Source organism: Meleagris gallopavo, chromosome 1, assembly GCF_000146605.3.
Source record: "Meleagris gallopavo isolate NT-WF06-2002-E0010 breed Aviagen turkey brand Nicholas breeding stock chromosome 1, Turkey_5.1, whole genome shotgun sequence".
In the NCBI taxonomy this organism is placed as follows: domain Eukaryota; kingdom Metazoa; phylum Chordata; class Aves; order Galliformes; family Phasianidae; genus Meleagris; species Meleagris gallopavo.
The window spans coordinates 10,753,714-10,777,026 of record NC_015011.2 but is presented as its reverse complement, the minus strand read 5'-3'; the positions used below and the strand labels follow the sequence as shown (position 1 = coordinate 10,777,026).

The following is a 23,313-nucleotide window of genomic DNA, read 5'->3' as shown; positions in this document are numbered from 1 at the left end:
TGTTGTTTAAGAATCCTTATCTTCTCATTGAAGCTGTAAGAACCTTTTCTGCCTGTCACAATATTCTTTCACTGCACATACTTGCTAATGCCAGAAGCCCCATCAGAGTGACTTCACAAATCACCCCCTTGGCAGGTTGCAGGCCAGGTCTCATTCTCACCTACACCTTGGTGCCTCAGGGGACACACGATCTTGTTCAGCTGAAGTGCACAGGTATGCCTTTACTTGCTTCTTGCATTCTGTGCAGTTCACTTCCAGCTGAAGCACTCGACTGCTTGAAATACAGGTAAGACATCTCCAGTATTTAATTTTCCTGCTAAGTGTGAAACTGTAGTGTGTTGGGGTTTTGCTGGTCTTTGTCTGCTAAAGTGAGTCACGTTTAAAGAATATCATTGGTATGGAGTGTGAATGGGACATGTAATTACAAAGATACATAGATTACTCCTGATTGCTGAAACAACCACATAGGCATGTCTATTCTCTCATGTACCGATTGAAGTTGTGTGAACCAAGCCTATGTGGAGCCTGTAAAATCTGAAATACTTTGAATGCTTTTGCTTATGTGAACAGTTGCTCTGTTCTGACACAATGGGGTATTTTGTCTAAGACGATTTGGGGTGACACATGGGGACGCCCCAGCAGCCGGGGTGGCATCAGAACACGCTGATTCCATCAGTGCATACAGATGGAGAAAGAGGTGGGAGACACAAAAGTGAAATCAGGCTGTGGTTTGGAAGCTCTATATGGTGGAAGGATGCTGAACCATATTTTCCATCCATTTCTGCCTTTTTTTTTCCAATAGAGTTCTTGTGTTAGCAAATAACACCTTCCACTGAAAGAATGTTAGTAGGAAGGATGTGAAGTAAAAGCCACAGCAATCCTCCCATGAGTTCTGAGGTCTCCTTCAAAGAAGTCTTTTGCACTGATAGTAACTTTATCTATTTTCTTCACTGCACTTAAATATTTGGTTATATATTGGCTAATACTTGTATCTCTAATTTAATTGCATGCACCAATACAGGCTGGGGGATGAGCTGCTGGAGAGGAGCTCTGCAGAGAGGGACCTGGGCGTCCTGGTGGACGACAGGTTGGCCATGAGCCAGCAGTGTGCCCTCGTGGCCAAAAAGGCCAATGGCATTCTGGGGTGCATTAAAAAGAGCATGGCCAGCAGGCTGAGGAAGGTGATCCTCCCCCTCTACTCTGCCCTGGTAAGGCCTCATCTGGAGTACTGTGTCCAGTTCTGGGCTCCCCAGTACAAAAAAGACAGGGATCTCTTGGAAAGAGTCCAGCGGAGGGCCACAAAGATGGTGAAGGGCCTGGAGCATCTCCCCTATGAAGAAAGGCTGAGTGAACTGGGTCTGTTCAGCCTTAAGAAAAGACGACTGAGAGGGGACCTGATCCAGGTTTATAAATATCTGAGGTGTGGCGGCCATAGCGGTGAGGCCAGTCTCTTTTCAGTGGTACGTGGAGACAGGACGAGGGGAAACGGACATAAGCTGCAGCATAGGAAGTTTCGCACGAATGTGCGTAAGAACTTCTTCACGGTGAGGGTGACGGAGCACTGGAACAGGCTGCCCAGGGAGGTTGTGGACTCTCCTTCTCTGGAGATATTCAAGTCTCGCCTGGACGCCTACCTGTGCGACCTGGTGTAGGGAACCTGCTTTGGCAGGGGGGTTGGTCTCGGTGATCTCTAGAGGTCCCTTCCAACCGCTACAATTCTGTGATTCTGATTCTGTGATTCTGTGATCCTAATGAGACCAAAATCTGTATCACCTGATTTTAGGCTAATTAGGATTAAATAGTTTATATTTGAATGCCACAGAAGTTTTGATGATAACATTTAATTTCTATTTTAAACTGTATATATATGTTTTATGGTCTTTTGCAAAAGTACGTGTGAGATATCCCTCTGCTTTGATCCCATTCTGAAAAAAGAACTGTCATGAGAATTTTCCACCCAAACAAAGTCAAGACCAGTATTTGTTTTTAATCTTGGTGTTTTTACTGTGGTTCCATCCCTTTGCTGAAAGACAGCTCCATGAAAACCCATGCACAAGGCATGCCCTGGGGCAAATGGGCATTGTGTGACCCATTGGCTCTTCTCTTCCAGCCAGATCAGCCTGAGCTCCATGCAGAGACATGAGGTTTGGCTGGCCCTTCTGTTGCACCTCAGTAAGTATATACAGTACAGTTATTTGGGCCAATTTTGAAATACTATCATGTCATTTATATGTTTCTTCAAGACTTCTAGGATGCTTCATTTGTCTACACAATTAAAATGCATGAGACTTGTGATGTTGTGAGTCCTTGTTTCTTATACTCCTGCTTAGGGAGTATAAGAAACTTTAAATACAAACAAAAGATGTATGTTGTGATTAAGCCTGAATCAGCTCCTGAAAGGGGCATCCAGTATCTGGTGACAGCTAATACATGGTGAACCTGGATAAATAAATAAGGGCAGACTAACCAAACATATGTGTTGCTTTATACTTAACAAGACAAGTTTCATTCAGTGCCTAAAGTATAGCCTGAGCTATGAACTCAAACCTATCAATTGCAGTACTTTGTAGAAATATTCATCGTTAAAAAAAAAAAAACAACAAAGTAAATATATTTAGTGCTGTATTTGCATTACTGCTTTTTGTGCGCCTGTGAGATCTTCATGTATTGATCGTACTTTTTTTTTTAACTGTACTTTTTATAACAAGTTGAGCCAAGTAAAACTGAGTAGATGAAGCCTCGAAGGTACCCATTCCTGTTCACGGTTTCAGGATAGAACTTGTTTAAAAGGACAAACCCTGTAAGAGAACTCTTGACATATTGGAAAAAAAATAGTTAAAGTAGTTTCAGGCAAAATAAACCAAAAAAATCTCACAATTATTTACAGAAGTTCAAATTATTCTGTTCAATTATTAATGACCATTCCATGTTTTGAATGGAAGGTGCTGGGACCAGAGCAGAATGTTCATTGCAAATCACCAGAAAATCATAGGCACTTCTAACTTTATGCCTGGCCTTGGTTTCATCAATACAACTTTGAGAACTCAGCACAAACCAGCAGAATGAATTAGAATCTGGCTCTGTTCACAAAGTCAGTTGTAATGCCTGTGATTCTGCTTGCAGCAGCGCTGACTCTGGGTATGCCAGGATGGGATGCTTAGTACATTATTGCTCCTAGCAGATTGGCATCTTTGATGGACAGCAAAATGCTGAGAATATGGTTTAGTGTACATTTGCAATATGCTAGCTCTGTTTTTTTAATGATTTAGCAGCAGGTGTGTTCATGAGCTAAGCTCTTCCAGATTCTATCAGGTAATATGATTAAGGACAGGAGAATAGACAAAGGACAATTTACTTTTCTGCTGATGTTAGAACATCACTGATTTTCTGCAGAGAGCCTTGCTGAGTATGTGAACCAGTTTAATCTTTCGCTGATCTACTTCTGCACGCAGTGCTGGTGGGACTCCGGCAGGCACAGGATGACTGCAGGGCTGGGTCCTGCCACCCGGCCGTTGGGGACCTCCTCCTGGGTCGCAGCAAGCAACTAGTGGCCTCTTCAACCTGTGGAGTGAACAGCCCCCAGAAGTACTGCATTATAGGCTACCTTGAGGTTGGTTTGCTTTTTATTTTTAATAAACTGAACTCTCCAGACTAGCAATGTTCTTTTCTGTAAAAGGAAGCTGCCCAGACTGGGAAACTTCCCCTGGTCTTGTCTGAAAAATTATGAGATAGCATGAAAGAAGCCTGGTGGAAGGCTGCGCCTCGCTGCAGCGCATAAGGAGGATTTGGCAAAAACAGCAAACAGCCTTCAGTGGTGCACAGCTTCTCCAGAGTGAGAAACATCCATGAGATGCAAATATCCGAGGGAGCTTTACTTTGCCAGTCTTTCCCCGCTCAGAGATGAAGACACAGCTGGCGCGTGTGTGTGTGCTTAGCAGGATGGGCATGGACTTTGACATGCCTTTACTGGGGGACATGTGCCATACAGTGCTGAGACTTAAAGCAGCCTACTAAGAGATTCATGCCACGTCCTCACATGTCACTTGATGTGAAATAAAACCAATGTTGATGAAAGCAGAAAAGCCACATCTGAGAGAGGGAGAAAACACAATCTTTGGCCATGTAGGTGGATAGGCAGACACGAAATGTGGGCAGTCAAACAGATCCCTCCTGGGGAAGCACCTGTGGGGAACCTAAGTGTCCATCAGATGTTTGGAACCACTGGCCAGCAGAAATGGACTTCCTCTGCTACGCATCCTGCAAGACTTGGCCCTGCTGAGCTAACATATCCTCTCAAGCAGAAATATTTTTACTAAATACCATCTGCAGGGTGAAGAGGAAGTTAATAAAATACCATTTCATTTATAAGCAATCAAAAATATTTAGTTTATTATCTTCTGGCATAATGTTGTGAAATATTTACAAAGTAAAACTGCCATACTGAGATGATGCTGAACACTGCTCCCTGTTACTCACTGCAATTGCATTTTTCTGCAAAATGTAAACAGTTCTTTCCACTTCTGAAAGCTCTTTTGAGCTTCTCTTCACCTTTTTCAGTTTTTCCCCAGGTTGTTTGAACAAAGGAATCCTGGGCACTCTGTGGCTGTGTTCTGAGCCTTTGCTCGGCTTGGTAGCCCAGCACAAAGAGCCATTTCACTTCTGGCCCTCGGCTGGAGGACTTCCTTCTTTTTCTTTTTAAGATGAGATCAAAGAGTGATAAAAAATTGATCTTTTCACTTGCCTGTACTTATCCTTTGAATTATGTAAATACAGACTCATGAAAAAGAGCAGCTGTTCCTGCAATAATCCCTGTGATTTACTGCTGCCTCAATACATCTTGACCCCCAGTGGCTGCCTTCTGAAGGCAATGCAAGTTACGAGTCCTGCTGATTCCCAAAGCTGGATTATGCTCTGGCAGTGTAACCTGCTGTACCAGCTCTCCTTCTATGTATCTGCTACCTGAAGTATGTTACAGAATTCCACTGAAATCAGTACTTCCCACCAGTACTCCTGGAGGCAAGCCAGGAAGCTTTGCATTCTTCCTCCCCACATTCCCCTTCTGATGACCTGTGTCATGACAAGGGAACCATGGCAGGAACAAACCTGGTGTATGAAGGTTTGCCAGTCAATGTGGCAAGCTGCCAGAAGCCCAGACTTGGTTGGAATGTTTTAATGAAAATTCAGATTGAAAAAATCAGAGTTCAACTTTTTTGCATTTGAAAAGAAGCACTTTTGATAACTGTGCCTTATTTAGAATAATGCCTTTATTTATTTCTAAGCGTAGGTTAAATGGGTTTTAGCCCTGTAATTGGGCTTACTACTTACATGTGTTTGGAAAGGAAAAGTACTCGGTGCTGCAAAGTGCAAAGCTGTGTGCTTCAAGGGCAGATGGGATCTGGCAGATGTGCCTGCAAGGACATGCACGTGCTTGTCATTTGGGGCACAAAGATATTTTCATGGTGCAACCTTAAACATAAATGGAATGAGTGTCACATAGTGTGTCTGTATACACCAGAGCATGGGTGTACACAGTACCAAATGCTGAGATAACCGGAGCGCTCCTTATTGAAGCTTTGTAAAATGAGATGAGTGGTTTTTGTGCTTCTGCCTTATCTTACAGATTGTAACTTCATCACTCATAGAATCATAGAATCATAAGGTTGGAAACAACCTGTAAGATCATCTAGTCCAACCGTCTTCTCATCACCATTGCTAGCACAGGCACTAAACGATATCTCGTAGCTCCTCATCCAGGCGCCTCTTGAACACTGCCAGGGTTGGTTACTCCACCACCTCCCTGGGCAGCCATTCCAGTACCTGACCACTCTCTGAGAGAAAAAGTTTTTCCTCATCTCTAACCTAAATCTCCTCTGGTACAACTTGCAGCCATTCCCCTGGGTCCTGTTCGTTGCCTGGGAGAAGAGGCCAAACCCCTCTTCACCACAACCTCCCTTCAGGAAGTTGTAGAGTGCAATGAGGTCTCCCCTGAGCCTCCTCTTCTCCAGACTAAACAATCCCAGCTCCCTCAGCCGCTTCTCATAAGACTTGTGCTCCAGACCCCTTACCAGTTTCATTGCCCTTCTCTGGACATGCTCCAGAGCCTCAATGTCTTTCTTGTAGTGAGGGGCCCAAAACTGAACACAATACTCAAGGTGCGGCCTCACCAGTGCTGAGTACAGGGGGATGATCACCTCCCTGCTTCTGCTGGCCACACTATTTCTTATGCAGGCCAGGATGCTGATGGCCCTCTTGGCCACCTGGGCACACTGTCGGCTCATGTTCAGCCGAGCATCAACCGACACCCCCGGGCCCTTTCCTCTTCACAATCATCCAGCCACTCGTCCCCAAGCCTATAACACTGCATAGGGTTATTGTGGCCAAATCACAAAGTACAGTGTAGAATGGCTGAATATAATATATATTTTTCATAATATTTAAAACACGTGGATTATAGCACACTTTTGAATTCTCATCTGTATATTTATTTAAATGTAAATGATTCCTAGGTGATTTCATAATACAGAGATGTGCAGACAGTTCCTATGTTTCCCTGTTGTTTGAGCACGCTGGGCAGGCATCTCTTCCCTGCTCCTGTTCTGCTCACAGAACTGCCTTCTGTTTTCTGTCAACCTGTCAGCCTTGGACAAAGTGCTGGAGTGGTACCTCCTGATTCCCCACTTTGGGTGCTGCTGACATCCCAGTTCTCCACTCTGCCCACAGAAGGCACTGGTTGTGTTGATGGTATCAACCCAGACCTTTCACATTTTGTCTGGACCCAGCCTTCCCTTCCATCTGTACAACAGCATCTCTCTGCTGCTCCTGGCCAATGTGCAAAAGAGAGAAAAAAATACAGACAAATGATGTAGGGAATGTTCCTCTTGAAGGGCCCCTCAGGCCTTAAAGAGCCAGTCTTCCCCTGCAGTGCCTCTGCTGCCTGACTTCAGGCCAGAGCCTGCACAAACACAAATACATGTCTACCAAATCTTTTGAGAAGAGACCAAACTCATCTTTTATTCTGCTCTTCTTGTTTTCTAGGCTGAACAGAAGTGCTTTGTTTGTGATTCCAGGTATCCATATAATCCCTATACTCAACACAACAGCCACATGATTGAAAACGTTATCACAACTTTTGAGCCAGATAGGAAAAAAAATGGTGGCAGTCAGAAAATGGTAAGTTTCCTTGACAAAAGGTTGCTGCTTGTAGTTAGATTTACTTCCGTAATTATTCACTACTTGGCCTTCATAACGAAGTGAGACAAAGCCTCACATACTCCTTGAGTTAGCAGTACTACAGGACTTTAACCTATTCCTCTGTAAAAATATTGGACTTTAGAAATTCTGTTTTTCTACAGGCAAATTTTAAGCACAGTGTCTTCCAAGAGTTGAATGGAAGACCTGCAGCACTGTTTTGTAATATGCAGTGGATGTGCATTGTTCTAGGGTACCTGCTTTTCAGGGAGATGTGTTTGTTGCACAAGGTATGTTTGCCTCCAGATGTGTAAGGACAGAGTAGTACCCAACTAGAAAATCCTAAGCCTTATTGTTTCCTGGTGTGTAAGCAAGGCACTGTCATCAGTTTGGGGCCCCACTGTCAGTAGAGCAGTGGACCAGTTGTGAGAAGATCCCTTCTTGCTCTCCCCACCCTTCCTTTGAGATGAGGTCTCCTGATCTTATAGTTCTGCTCATGATGAATTTCAACTCTGTCGGTATAGAAGGATTTAACAGATCAATTTTGTGTGAACACCTCATATTTTTATAAGTTTGTGTTTGTCAGAAACAAAGAAAATCATTGGAGGACTTTTAAAAAATTCATGTGGTTACAGGAAGACTTACACCCAGAACCTTGCCATCACCATCTCTTGCCATCTGAATGCTATGAACAAGACCTCCAGCCATTTCACACAGCCTCCAACTTCCAGCACTGCAGGTCCCACTGCACGCACAGTCCCAGAGGGAGCTGACTTGGTCTCCCAGGATGCCATAGGGAGCCTGGCTGCTTTGGCTGGAAAAGGCATCTGTGAATTCCCCAAGGAAAACTGCCTTAGCAGCCCCTCCAGTGTGTGATTTGTGCTCTTCACTTCATTTTCATTCTTTTTCAGGTGTTGACCATGTCAGTATTAGACTGGACCTAGAAACTTTATTCCAGTTCAGCCATCTCATCCTGACCTTTAAGGTATTATATGCACATCTTTTATGTAATTTTATACACTAATTCTTTAACCACAGGAATAAATTGCTTAGGGAAGCAGTGAAAGCACCATCCTCAGAGGTTTGTAGGAACTGGTTAGATAAACACCTGTCAAGTATGGTTAAGTTGTAGCTGATCCTGCCTTAGGGAAAGTAGTAGGCTGAGTAGCTTCTCATTCACGTGCCTTCCGGTCCTATTTTCTATAAATCTGATAATTAAATCTGAAAAATAAACTATGAAATTAAGTCCAAATACTTTAGACATTTCTAAGTGAGGTGGTTCTTTCAAGTTTAATTCTGTCTTCTTAAGCTTACCCATTGTGTCCACTTAGATGGCTACAAATTTTTTTAATTTTTTTAACAAAATTCCTGTATTGTTATAGTTTCCTTTCTTAAAAAATAATCTACTTATAAAATAATCTCCTGTGCAGCCTGATCTGGCAGGTGGCAATTCTGCCACAGCAAGGGGTTGGAACTAGATCAGGTCCCCTCCAAGCTAAGCCATTCTATGATGCTATGATTCTATATGGAAGATTGCCCTTCTCTTCTCCTGAGGTGGTTGAGATGAGGAATATGGTTTCTTCAGTCTCATGCAAATAGTACAGTGTGCCTGCAGGCACATCAAACATAGAAATATAGTTGGCAGCTGTTGGCATCCCCCAAACAGGACTGTCAACACAATTATCCCTGAGATGCCTAATCAGTGCCTCACAGAATCACAGAATCACAGAATCACAGAATGGCCGGGGTTGGAAGGGACCTCAAGGATCATCAAGCTCCAACCCCCCTACCATACGCAGGGTCACCAACCTCCACATTCAATACTAGACCAGGCTGCTCAGGGCCCCATCCAATCTGGCCTTGAACATTTCCATGGACGGGACATCCACAATCTCTCTGGGCAGCCTGTTCCAGCACCTCACCACTCTCTTTGTAAAGAGCTTCCCCCTGACATCCAACCTAAATCTCCCCTCCCTCATTAAGGAATTCTCGAAATAATGTTTCTTGCAGACATTTCGGCCCGCAGCAATGCTGGTTGAGCGCTCCGTCGACTTTGGTCAGACCTGGAAAGTGTTTAGGTATTTTGCACAGGACTGTGCAGCTTCTTTTCCCAACATCTCTTCTGGTCCATCAAAAGGTGTGGGAGACGTCATTTGTGATTCAAGATATTCAGACATTGAGCCCTCCACTGAAGGCGAGGTACTGCCAAGAGTCGGTGACTGAGATCATGGCTAGCTTTCTGGAGCTGAGAGTCTTGCTTTTATGTCCATCATATTTACTTACAGAGATCCTGAGTCATGAAGTGCTCTTGACTTTTCAGGCATAAGAGAGAAAATCACAGCATACTACCCTCAGTTTCATATCCAAATGAACTCATAAAACAACATGCATAAAGCCTTCTAGCGCTCTTTCCTGTTTTCCCAGTTCACATGAGAGCTCTTCCTCATAAGAGCTCTTGGTTCCCTATCAGCCTCTGCTACTGAAGGGCTTTTTGGCAGCCAAAGCCAGGCTGAAAGGGTGAGAGAACTTGCTGAACTGGGGCCAAGACTTTGGTTTTAATTTGATGGGATCAGTAAAGTGACACCAGTAACTAATGGATCTCAGGTCGTAGAATAGAATTTATATGCAAAAAGAATATCTTCCATGACTTACAGAGCTGTTTTAATCTGATTTGCAGGTTGTCTTAAAAGCTTTGGATCCTAGCTTTGAAATAGAAAACCCATATGTGCCATATATCCAAGGTAAGAACAATGCAAGTTTTCACCAGTGAGAGTGAAAGTGAGAATTTATGAGTGTTGCTTACTCTGCACACCAAGAGGAGCAAAAGCTCAACTGGTGTTAATAATGATGTTGAAAAATGCGTACCAAAGGATCATAGGAAGACATCTGTACTAATAAATTTTTAAAGGGCCAATCTTGTCCCATAGACCTACAGACAAATGGCACAAATGGCCCAGCTCTGTAAAGCCCATCCATGCAGCTAAACTATCTTTCCTTCCAGGACCAGATGGCCTAATCTTCCCTGCCACTTGGGTGTTGCTCATGAGCTCATGAGGCACTGGCTGGGGAACCATTGCTTAGCCAGATCAGGGCTGTACCAGGGAAGTTGTCTACTAGGAGCAAGTCACTTGTCCAGGCCCATATCAGACCATTTTAACAATTTCTTCACTATGAGGGATTTACTGAATGTTTTATGCAAGCTGTAAATTTGACCCTCTTCATTCTCAAGTCAGCTTGGGCTCCTCATTTCTTTTCTTTCTTTCCAGAGCTCATTACAATGACAAACCTAAGGATCAATTTTACCAAACTCCATACCCTCGGGGATGCTCTTCTTGGAAGAAGGCATGGTGATCCCCTTGAGAAGTACTACTATGCTGTCTACGAGATGGTTGTGCGGGGCAACTGCTTTTGCAATGGCCATGCCAGCCACTGTGATCCCATACAGAATCTGCGGGGTGATGTCTTTCATCAGCCTGGCATGGTGCGTCATTAATACTATTAAATCCTTGCCTGGTGTTTTGGTGGAAGGAAGGAATGGAGGGAAGGAGAGAGGAAGGGATGGAAAGATAGAAGAAGGGAGAGGAAGGAAGGTCTCTGATGACCTTTGGATTAACCATTTGCAACCCCAGTGTTTTGATACAACTTCTTCCTTCAGAACTCTGGGCCAGATTTCTCAGAAGCTGTGTCTTTGTTGGCATCAGTGTGGTATTTCACAAGCAACTGGGACGTGACATGTCGATAACAGCAGCAAAATACCAGAGCTGTAATGGTGCAAATATAATGCAGTAAGCAGCCTGTGCTGTGCGCAGACTTGACTGGCTGCTTGTTGGGTGAATTCCATGCTCCAGCTGGGCTCAGGGGCTCTGCAGCAGGGACAAAGACATTAGCACAAAGAATGGCCAATAATGCAAAGCTAACCCATGAAAAATTGATTATTAAAAAAATTCAGAGAGATTATTTCAAATTCTTTACTTGTGGGATAAAGAGATCGGATTTTTTCTTTGGGAAATATATTTCTCAGAATTAACACATGTAGGAAGAGGGAGATAGAAATAAAAAATATTGAAGTCTCCACTGGTGTCACTAGAAGTACTTTTTTTCCTAAATGTTGCCCAGCAGCTTTAAAACTATTGGGTTAAAGTTTGTAGGCATTCTCCAAACTTTTCCTCAAATAAATGAGCATTTTGTCAGCTGAGGGAGCCAAAGAGCTTTGAATTTCCCCAATCTTGCTGGTGTACCTCAAGCAGATTACTATTGACTGTATTTGCAGATAAGATTTTATAATAGCATAAGCAACTCAGTAGGGGTTAGAGCTCTTCTTATGAATACAGATGTACTACCTGAAAGGATATAACTCGATTTAGGTGTCCTAATGAAGTCTAGTGGCTGTTTTGTAGCATTGAGACTTACAGTAGTAGTGGAAGAAAAAATAACTTTAAATCTTAATGGAGGCAACAGAGCCATCAGGAACAGATTACACCAGCAGACATACAGGAAACATTATTTTGATCCACATCTGTTTCAGTTGGGAGATGAAAGGATGCCTTTATGTTTTCCTTCCATAAAACTGAAAAGAATCCCCTCTCCTCTCCTCTCCTCTCCTCTCCTCTCCTCTCCTCTCCACTCCTTTCATTATAATGCCTTCATCTTCTCTCCTCTCCTCTCCTCTCCTCTCCTATCCTCTCCTATCCTCTCCTCTCCTCTCCTCACCACCTTGCATCTCATCCGTCTCACCACCTTGCAGGTGCATGGGCGATGTCTCTGCCGCCACAACACTGAAGGCTTGTCCTGTGAAAGATGTAAAGATTTCTACAACGACGCTCCCTGGAGGCCAGCTGAAGGGGCACAAAACAATGCTTGCAAACGTAACTCGTTTTTTTTTTTATATGGCTCCAAAACTCAAACATATTTTTTTTTCTTTGTGATTACTGGGGGGTGGGTGCAGCACAGTCTCAGCACAATGTACTGTCGGATGGTTTCTGGGATGGAACATTTTCCATGCCTCATCTAGAAAAAACAGATGGATTCATGTGTTCATCGGTGCTGTTGCCCTAGAAGGTGAACTTTCACATTCTATTTTTAATAAAGAGAAAAGGAAAAGTAAAGGAAAAGCTGCTGATGCCAGAAGATCATTTATTGCTTAACTTAGGGTCTTTCTTGCAAATGAAACAAGCATTTAGACAAGGCTGAATTATTTATTTCCACAATTATGAATAATGTAGGACGTAAAAGAGATAATAGATGAAGATCTATATCGGGTACTTTCTTCAGTGGAGGAGTGTTCCCTACTCTGTAACAGGCAGACACACCTGTGTGGGTTTTTCTCAAAGTGTAGGTAGGGTCCAGTTCTGGTGCCTGTAGGGCATTTTATGGGGGGATGCTGCTGCTCCCTGTGGGGGGGGAAATGGCAGGCTGAGGACTTGTCTCCTTGAGGCATGATTGGAAGCACACACAGTTTCTCACAAGGTCTGGCAGCTGCTATGCCAGCCTGAAATGGTGCCACCTGTGTAGTGCCAGCCCTGCACAAGGTGCCTGGAGCCTGCTGCCATGGTCCTCCTGACTTGGTTTTTACTTTAAGACATGAATAGATACCCAAGACAAGGCTTTGAAATGACTCAGAACTGCCTCCTATGCAGACTGCTCACTTCTGAAGGTGAGAGATTTAGCATTCTTCACCTCTGGTCTTTCCCCCCTTCTCTCCAACATTTTTCCGCTGTCTTGTGTTTCAGATTCGGTTGTGTGTTGTTTTTTTTTTTTTAATTAGTCCCCAGTCTTAGCATCATTATATTCCTGCTTTGCTGTATATGTAAATCCAATAAATATTGTCCATGGCAGCAAAACCAGAATTTGCAATATGAGCACCGTTGTTTGCAGAATCTGTATGCTGCAATTTGCCCCTAGTGGTAAAGTGCAAGGACTGGAAGGCTGTAATCTTGCAGGAACGTTGAAATCAGATGCGTAACAAGTAAACCTGTTGTAAAGGTAGACACAGTGGTGGCAAGACATAGTAGGAACTGTGGTGTTAATTATCCCCTGTTTGTTTCTGGCTGCAGGCTGTAACTGCAATGGCCACTCTGGCAGGTGCCACTTCGACATGGCTGTGTACCAGGCCAGTGGTGGGGTCAGCGGTGGGGTCTGCGAGGACTGCCAGCACAACACCACAGGGCAACACTGTGATCAGTGCAAGCTCTTCTTTTACCAGGATCCACACAAAGCCATCTCGGACCCTCACGTATGCCTCCGTAAGATTCCCTATTTTAGCATCTATTTCCTCTGAGCCCTATTGCATCCTCATACTTGTATGTGGTTGTAGAAGTATTTCTGAACCTACAACTTCCAAACTACCTTACAAAATATTTGCACAACACTGTCCTTGAAATAGCATTGTACAGGGAGCCGCATATTCCAGCTCACTGCTAAACTGAGCTTTCAGTCCAGCAGGGATGTCATCACAGAATCACAGAATCAAAGAATGGCTTGGGTTGGAAGGGACCCCAAGAATCAACAAGTTCCAACCCCCCTGCCACAGGAAGGGCCAATCTCATTTTTTCTGAACAGCATCAGTAGAAAACAGACCAGCAGTAGTGCTGTTGCTTTTGTGATAGTCATGAATTACAGGAGTGAAATGGTGGGAGGAGGAATATCTTTTCTAGATATTTGTCATATACTTAAAAATAAGCTTTCAGGCATGCAAGCTTGTCTTTTGAAAAGTTAGTTCAGTATTATCACAGGATAGGAAAGATGCTTGGAGTATAATTTGTCATAATTGATTGGCATGGAAAGTTCTTAAGGATCCAAGGGGAGATTATCCAGGGAAGTGATGTGGTAGATGTTAGCAGTGCGGTGAGAAACAGCCTGAATAGAAAGTGAGATATATCATGAAGGCAGTGGTCCCTGCTGATCCCATCCTTTCTAGCAAATTACTCAGCCATGGCCAGTTCAAGCCATCCCTGGGGAGGGAGGTCCTTGGTGGTACCCCTCTGTATACTGCAGCTTTCACAAAAGCATCCCCAGAAGCACAGAGCCTTGGTTCTTCCCTCCAAGTGGGAGATCAGGGAGTGGATGAGCAACACTCATTTCTGCCTAAGGAGAAGGGTAAATTTCTACTAAAGTGAAGACTGAAACTCTCCTCCAGAGAAAAAGTTGATCTTGAAAACCCTCTCGAAATATTTCTTAATAGTGACTGTACTTTAAATGTGCAGCCGCCAGCACAGCAGGTATGGATGGACATCTCTAGTCTTCACAACAACGCTGAACTTTAACAGCTGCAGTTGTACAATTTCATGCCTATATCTAAATATGCTTTTCTATGTCTCTTTGTCCCTGCCTGTAGCCTGCAGCTGTGACCCAGAGGGCACACTGCACCATGGTGCATGTGAGAGCCGCACAGACCCTGTGCTGGGAACGGTGGCAGGCCGGTGCCCGTGCAAGGAGAACACGGAGGGTGTCCGCTGTGACAAGTGCAAGGCCAACCACTTCGGGCTGAGAGGCAGCGACCCACAGGGCTGCCAGCGTATGTAAACTGCCACTTTTGTTCTTCACAAAGCATTTTTAAGAGGTGGGAGTAGTTAAATGCACAGATGCACACAGTAACTCACGGATACTCTCTGTGTTACAAAATACCCAATTGGCTGCTATGATCTCATGTCAAGGGCATGTTCTTGGTCTTCAGAAGACACTTTTGACTCTTCCCGGGAAGCCACAGTCAGAACTGTTTTTACAAATTCATTTAGAAGGTGTTCATTGGGAGGTAAATGTATTGCTTTTGAGGAAATAGGAGATGGAAATATCACCCCAGTCTGCACATTCCGCTCACGTTTTTGTTTTCACACTCAAAACATCACTGATGTAAGATGCATGTGGGCCAGAAACAAACCTTCTGAGATCTGAAAGCATCTGAGTCTGACTGAGGTGCCTGTTACACATTTTGCCTCCTCTGCCTGGTAATTAAATTCCTTAGAAAGTATTTTGGGGCTCTTCTTGCTGCTAAACACTTTGTAGATTAAGGGAGCTGCTGCCTGGCTCTGATAGCTTCCAGCCAGCCATTCCTCAGAGCGAGGCTTGCTGACAGACATATCCCACCCCTGTTACTGTCACCAGGGCCAACTGAGGCAACCACACATTTTTCTCCCCACAGCCTGCAACTGTGATGCTGCCGGTACTTTGCCTTTCTCCGTCTGTGACCCTGCCACTGGGGAGTGCCTCTGCCAGCGGTTCACCACGGGCCGGCGCTGTGAGAAATGTGTTGTATGTGTCTGGACAGTTTTGTTGTTCCTTTGTGCTGGCTCTCTGCATCTGTTTTAGAAGTCTCCTCTCCCATCTTCTGCCTTCCTGTGGGCTCTGGAATGGCATTTCATCAAAGGAGAAAATGGCATCAGTTCTGTGTACGGGAGGTTACTTCTTGTGTGATGAGGCTATTTAGGGAATATGAGGACCATCTGCTTTTTACCAAGGAAGTGTCTCCACCCTGGCATGGGACAGCTCCAGGGTTTGTCTCTTTGAGTCTGGGCTTCCATTGCGCTCTCTTTGTGTTCATGGGCTAGGATTGTGCTCACCAATGAGGAATGCAGTGAAGAGCTGAAAACGGCCTTTGTTCACAGTCTGAAGATGTCCTTAGATTAAGTCACAATCTCTCCTTAGCAGTCTCTGGATGATGAAGAAATATGAATGGAAAAAGCATCCTCTGTGCCTTAGGCTGTGAAATACTGCCACCCTGTCCTGGTTATCTGTGGATTTAGCTGCTCTCAGAATACTTGCAGTCAGTATTCTCACAAAAAACAGGAGCTCATAGTTTTTTTCCTTTCATCATGAAGGGAACAATCATTGCTAAAAAGGTAAACAATTAGATTTAGTCAAAATACAAATTAATTTTACAGCTATACTCTTCCATTTTGCATGGACACGTTCACGGACACATTCAATCCTTTTTTACTGCTTGTGAAAGTTAGTGCAATCTATTTGCACCAGAAGCAGCACTCACAGAAAAGGAAATGCAATGTTATCTTTGCTATTTCCAGAGCAACTCATTTGCACAGATGGATAAATACCTGGTTCTTCTACAGTGTCTGAGCACCCATGCATTTTGGTATGAGCAGCAATCTCACACGGCCAACACAGGCTGGCATCCCAGGAGTGGACTACAGCATCAATCATAGAATAGAATCATAGAATCACTCAGGTTGGAAAAGACCTTACTTGCTATTAAGAAAAATCTTTCACTTTCTTTTTACCCCAGGAGGGATACTGGGGTCTTGGCAAGAGCGTGTATGGCTGTTCTCCATGTGACTGTGACATTGGTGGATCCCAGGATAACTTGTAAGTTAATGTTCTTCTTCAAGTTTTGTCTCATTTTTAATATTCACAAACTCTAGCATTAGATTTTCTAGCTAGGTTAATAGAGTCTCAATACTCAGTGGGAAAATAGACTGTAGATGTAGTTTCATCATGCACAAAGGGTATAAAGTCATGTTGGGATCTTGGAGATCTAGCTGTGATTTTAAGGGGGATTTATCTTCTATCTTCAAAGCCAGTTTTAGATCAGCTGGAGTCAAGATTAGTTTAATACAAAATACAAGCTGCATAGTTTGAGAGAACCAGTGGCCCTAATATCAGTAGAAGTTAGAAGGTACAAGTGACATTTTTAACTTAGCCTTCTTTCCATACTTCAAAAGCTAGAAATATCTTTTTTTTAATTTTTTTTCTTAAGCATTGACTCATATTCAAAACATATTAATCAAGAGACCAGTTTTGTTTCATATGGGCTTCCCCGGGACTCTGTTGGGCCGAAGTCTTACCTGTTAGATACATCCAGTGCTGCAGAACAAATCCTCAGCTTCCTTGGCTTGTATTGGTCAGCAAGAAGTCAAGGCTAGTCATCATCTGATGTGTGAAACAAGAGCATAAATATATGAAAATACCATATCACTCAAATCAAAGATGCTAATGACATCATGTCCTGTATATGGGATAGATGCTTAAGAATGGATATGGTAATAGATATTAAAATGGGTACAAGAAACAGAGACAGAAACAGATGGCAACAAATGGTCAGAAAAGAAAAGGATCTGTGCTTCTGGTGGAACGGATGGAAAAAGGCATGACATGTCACATCTCCTAAGTGATGAAACAGAACTAAATAAATGCAGCATTGGACAGAGGAAACAGAGAGAGAGAGAATGATGGAAAGAAGTTTAATAGTGGAGATAGTCCCACAGTGGAAGAAACAAAGGTGAAACAAGGGTGGAGCTGAGCTGCTCTCATGCTGAGAGAATCCAGAAATGCTACACTCACGTCCTCCCCATACCAACTCCTGCCCTAGGTGCTCACCAGAGGACGGTCAGTGCAAGTGCCTTCCCAACATCGTGGGCCGCCAGTGCAATAAGCCAGCCCCAGGCTACTTCTTTTTGCCCCTGGATTATTATATTTATGAAGCTGAGCATGCAACGCCCCTTTCTGGTTCTGCACCCTTGGTATGTAGTTGGCTGTTAAGGCATCATATGGAAAATAGATCCATATGATGGTTGATACAAAGCTAGTTCCTTGATCATCCTCGATTCTTCTTTGCCTCCTATGTCTTCCATAACTGTGGCTATTACTACATGCTGTGGTGACCTACAAAGCTATCCTTGCTGATCCTTAGCTGTGGGCTGGTCTAGCATAAATTAGTGAAATTAATTTAACTATTTAAATTAAAGCGTTAGAGTTGCCAACAGCTCAAGGAGAAACTATCACAAACTTTGATTCTTCTGGAAAGTTCTAACAAAGGAAAAACTAAATTGTTCTCTGCTCCATTTGATTCATTCCTGCTGCCTTACATAAAGAAACTGATTGTAGCCTGATTTCCTTAAGAATTTGGCATTTATCCATAATGTTTTTAGAACATTTATTTATTCCTCAAAATTGGGGTAGATTTTCCCCCATGCACAGGACACGTCTCATCTTGCTGGAATGTGTCCCTTCCGCTGCCTACATTTTACTAAAATTTCTTCTCCAATGTTTTGTCCAGAAGCTATGGAGAAGTAATAATTAAAAAAAAAAAAAGTTTATTTGCAGGTCACATCCACAAATATTTAGCTATAATCACAGACAGTATGCATCCTACTGTCCAATAATTAAATGGAAAACAGATGTCTGGGACACAGTTGATGAGAAGAATTGTAACCTAATAGTAAGAGAGTGAAGGAAAAGGGTTTCCAGCAGTTGCTGGGCCATGTTATAGGGTTTCATGCAGCAGAGAATAGAGCTTGTTTTAAGAATAGGGATTTCCTGTTAGCTGCTTACCAGCCCTTCAAAATTGCTGAGACAATGCTGCATCCTTTCTCATTACTTCTACTTCATAGGTCAAACCAACCACTCTCCCAAGGTGTGACATCTACTTCCAGAAGCAAGGATATGAGTTCATGATTGAAAATGGAAAGATTGTGTTAAACAGGAGCAAAAAACGAAGTGTAAGAAAAGCTGCACTTGGGCAGGTAAATTAGTGCTTTGTTACTTATAAAGATTATACCAAATGCTAACTTCAATCTTGCAACTGAGGGAAAGGATATGTCTGTGCATGTGGACTTGACAGTCCTATACATTGCAACCCAGACACAAGTGATATCAATTCTTTTAGCAGACAGTTGAGCTGGATATAATTCACACATATAGGCTTGTTTTGCTATGTCCAGTGCTACTGTAGGCTCTCATTGAGTCAATTGTTTAGAAAGAAAGATCCCCAAGGAAGCTAAAATTCCTTTTTTTTTGTTTGGTTTGCTTGCAAGACATCTACAACATTTTAAGCACACCTAAATGTGTACCTACTATCTTTAAATACTTTTTTTGTTGCAAGTCAGCTTAGTCGTCGTACATACTGATATTTATTTATTCAGCTTTTAATGGAAAGTCTAGCCATGTACAAAATTAAGTTCAATCTGTTAAAGGTTTGCAATGTGAATGCCTAGAAGTATCAAATATACAGAGATGGATGTATTAACCTAATCCTTCTTCTTCTTGTGGCTTTCCTCTGTCTGTGAAGCTAAATTTCCCACATTTGGGAGAGTTCTTAGCATGCAGATCAAGAGTGTGTCCAGAAACGAGGTTGACTGCTGTCTGAGATAAGTAATTAAGACAGCAAAAATAGTTCCTTTCTTTTTCCAAATTTGCCTGTTTGTAACTTGACTGTGACACTGACAATGTCCACATGTCTTTGCAGGGCGCAGATGAGCAAGGACAGGACCCGGCCCTGGAGGTGGTTTTCAGGCAGCCCAGCGCTGGCCGAACTGTCACCTGGACAGGCCCTGGCTTTGCCCGTGTCCCCAGTGGAGCTGGGCTGAGATTTGCCATCGACAACATTCCCCTGGCTATGGACTTCACTATCACAATCCGTTATGAGCCAGAGGTATTGTGATGGCTTGCATGTCTTGTGATGTTGTAGACAATTGCATGGTCTATTTTGCCAGTTGTAGGAGGTGGCAAGTCCTTCTACTCTTTAAAACTCTTTTCATTTAAAATGAAAATTGTTTGGTTTTTAATTTTTATCAACAGATAAACATGCAATCTACTGATTCCTTTAACCCTCTCTTCATATTTAGAAAAACACAAGTGTTTTCTTAGTATTAGCCAAGGTGTCATTGTCTGGAGCTCCCCATTTGTTACCTCTGCTTGGACTGGACTTCTCTTCACATATCAGACACCAGCAAAATGCATCTGCTTCAGATGGGAATCTTGTATTTTTAGCTGAGATTTTTCTGGGGAGAACAATGGAAACACAGGCAGGAGAGGAGTGTGCTGATCTGTGTATACACAACAGATGTTTATCCAGACCCTTTGCAGTCATCCACCTTCCCAGTTGCTCCAGCTGGGCTCTAAAATGTGTGAAAACCTTAGAATATTAGCCAAAATCTTATTTTGGGCCTGGACAAGATTTCTCAGTGATGAAGACATGTCTAGGGAGATCCATTAATCCAAATCTGGTTAAATCCAAGTCAGCATCTGTGTGTTCAAAGATACATGTAAGTGTTTTTTTCCTACAAGTATTTATGCATGCTTTCTTCCTTCTCTTCCCGGCTCCCTGGGACAATCCCCTCTCTCCAGATACTCCTTCTGTCTACTGCATTCTGTTCTTTCCTGTCATTCTGAGGCAAACAAAACTCCCATTAACTAAAAGCGCAAGAATAATTTTGCAGTGGGCTGGTTTGATGTTGTTTTTCCCTTCTCAGGACTGGATGGAACAGCTGAATTTTAAAGACTTGCATTGCAAAGTCATTTATGTTTGTTGTTCCTTATTAGATGTGAGAGCAGGCATACGGTGAGGGATATCTCTGGGACAATGCTGTGCTGAGAAAGGAAGCAGCTCAATGGCTTTAACAGAGCCGTTTCCATCTGCACCAGCTGAAGTCTCATTTCCATTACTGCTGTTCAAATACAGTGCATTTTTCTCAAATAACATTATTTTTAATAGTAAAAGAGAAAGGGAAAATTTGTTTTGTCACTGCTATGTGCAATCATCAGCTGGCTTTCAGAAACCATAACAAGGAGAAAGTGAGTTTTTCAGGTACAGTCATAGAATCATAGAATCATAAAGGTTGGAAAAGACCTCTAAGGTCATGTAGTCCAACCATCAGCCCATCCCTACCATACCCACTAACCACGTCCCTCAGTGCTGCATTCACCCTTTTCTTCGCCTCCAGGACGGTGACTCCACCACCTCCCTGGGCAGCCTGTGCCACTGCCTCACCACTCTTGCTGAGAAGTAATGCTTCCTAATAAAATTATGAAATGATCATAACTTGTGTCTTTTCTTCATAGACCTTAGAAGACTGGTTAGCAAGTGTTGCTGTCCAGCCCACTGGTGTTTCATCAAGTCAACACTGCAAAGCCAACGGCTTTTCACAGAAACCTCACGTGTTTGCCCTCCCAGCTACAAAGAGGTCTGTCTATTTCTGTCTCTCTCTGTAGATTTTCTGTGCAAATCTGTCACTGAAGCATTGCAGTGCAATAAATCTGTGGGAAAGTGAAGTTATTGCAAACACATGTGTGGCGTTTCCTGCCGCCGCCACACAGTAACACCCTGCATCCTGGAGGAGTGCAGGAAGAAGCAGATGACCCCATCCCAGCCTGGCAATATTTAGCCAAGCCAGGAGAGCAACCTAAGGCTCTGCTGGGACTGATTTATTTAGTGGAGGTTCAGCTAAAGCTATTTCAGTATAGGAAGGGAATACTGACCTAAAGACACCGTCCTAGCCTATTTTCAAAACCAGTTTTTCAGTTTGCACCTATGTAAATAGTAGAGAGTAGGTGGGAGGGCAGGGAGAGCTCTCAGCACCTCACAGATTGCCTTGTCTTACTCTGGCTGTGATAGTGCTGTCTCTCTGCTAACCAGGATTGCCCTGCTGCAGACCCCAGTCTGCCTGGAGCCAGGAACCCAGTACTCTGTGGATGTGTACTTTTCTCAGCCCTCTGCCTCTGACCCAAAGGCTAAACCATTCATCTTGATTGACTCTGTGAGTAATGCTGTCTCAACTCCCAAGAGGTTGCATTTATACTTCTTAATTTATAATTTATACTTTGAAATGTTTTTTGTTTGGTTGCTTTTTGTTTGCGTGTTTGTTTTGTTAAACAGACTTACTCAAGCATTTCAAAGTCATTTATAATGTGTTTTATCAGAAATTCAGGGAAGTGTGCTTCTCTTTGCCTCCACTGGTATTGGCTTCCTATGTTTATATATGGAGAGATAGAATTACATAATTTAACATTTTTATGGAGCAATACTGTAGCAGCTCATCAAGTCAGAAGTGTTTGCGTGTGTTGATAGGCAGTGTATGTATGTACCTGTGTTGGTTGCTCATTCATTACGAGGACAATCCACATATGCCAACAAGATGCTGTGGTTAGGGACACATTCTTCAGTTCTTCATTCACCTAGAGGTTTTGAAAATCCTCATAATACATCTGAATCCAATTAGAAAAGCATGGATATATTTAGAGATGGGCGCTGACATTGGAAAAGTAAAGTTAGTTCTGTATTTCCTGGGAATTGTGTACAGACATTTTTCAAGTTTCCAACAAGGCAGAAAGTGGGTGTTGGTTTTGGGTCCTTCTCTTGAGAAAAGTATTTAAATATTCATTCCTCTAATTATTTCCATAAAAACTGGACCTGGCAAAGGCTGGCCATACTTGGACATAGAGTCTGCAGCTGATTTTTTTTCCCTATTACAGTAGTACAAGTAAAATTTTTGGCCGGACGCTGCTTTTAGAGTTGTAAACATGGCACCTCTTAGCAGCAACAACATTTCTGACCTTGTATCCGAGGCCTTACTATAACCTGCCTTCTTTGTACACAATCTCTTTTATTTGAAGAACTTGGGAAATGTCTAGACCTTCAGAATAAATGTGAATTTAGATTTAGAAATGCGGTGCTGCAGGCTTTGTCCTTGCCATGCACAGCACCGTCAGAGGATGTGGGAAATTCTGGTTTTCAGCATATCTAAGCAAAAATATTTTCCTTTCCTCTTAACACCAAAGCTTGGACTTATTCCCAGAATCAACTCCATGGAGAACTTATGCAGCAAAAAGGATTTAGATGACTACCAGAAATATCACTGTGTCGAAATTGCATCAGAAGTTGGACCTCATGTGCTGCCCGAGGCGTGTGCCCGGCTAATAGCCAGCATGTCAGCACGCCTTCACCATGGTGCTGTTGGTAAGGCCTGCGTGCAGGCAGCTGCCTGGGCACTGCTTTTTTCCCTTCAGTTTGTTGGACATTTGGATGAGGGCTCTGAGGTGGTGTACATCAATGAAGCCCATACGGGCATGCAGGATATCCAACCCTAAGCATGCCACAAACATCTTCATGTGGCTTGGCTATTGAAAAGCCAAGGCTCTTGAAGCCCATCTCATGATGGAGAAATCACAGAATCATAGAATCATAGAATGGCTTGGGTTGGAAGGAACCTCAAGGATCATCAAGCTCCAACTCCCCTGCCATATGCAGGGCCACCAACCTCCACATTTAATACTAGACCAGGCTGCCCAAGGCCCCATCCAGTCTGGCCTTGAACACCTCCAGGGACGGGGCATCCACAACCTCTCTGGGCAGCCTGTTCTAGCACCTCACCACTCTCTCTGTGAAGAACTTCCCCCTGA

General features: G+C 43.3%; 1 protein-coding gene across 1 annotated transcript; it reads left to right on the top strand.

The window, feature by feature from the left end:
* The first annotated feature begins 624 nt into the window (after positions 1-624).
* LAMB4 (laminin subunit beta 4) lies at positions 625-23,075 on the top strand. The gene is given in 18 exon segments (XM_031552115.1): positions 625-697; positions 3,453-3,610; positions 7,036-7,138; positions 7,141-7,170; positions 8,100-8,173; positions 9,199-9,387; positions 9,866-9,929; positions 10,455-10,669; positions 11,933-12,053; positions 13,242-13,430; positions 14,522-14,701; positions 15,326-15,435; positions 16,424-16,503; positions 17,507-17,657; positions 19,382-19,572; positions 20,458-20,476; positions 21,459-21,671; positions 22,693-23,075. Coding segments are annotated over 18 exon segments (2,469 nt in total). The 3' UTR covers positions 23,002-23,075.
* Positions 23,076-23,313: the final 238 nt, after the last annotated feature.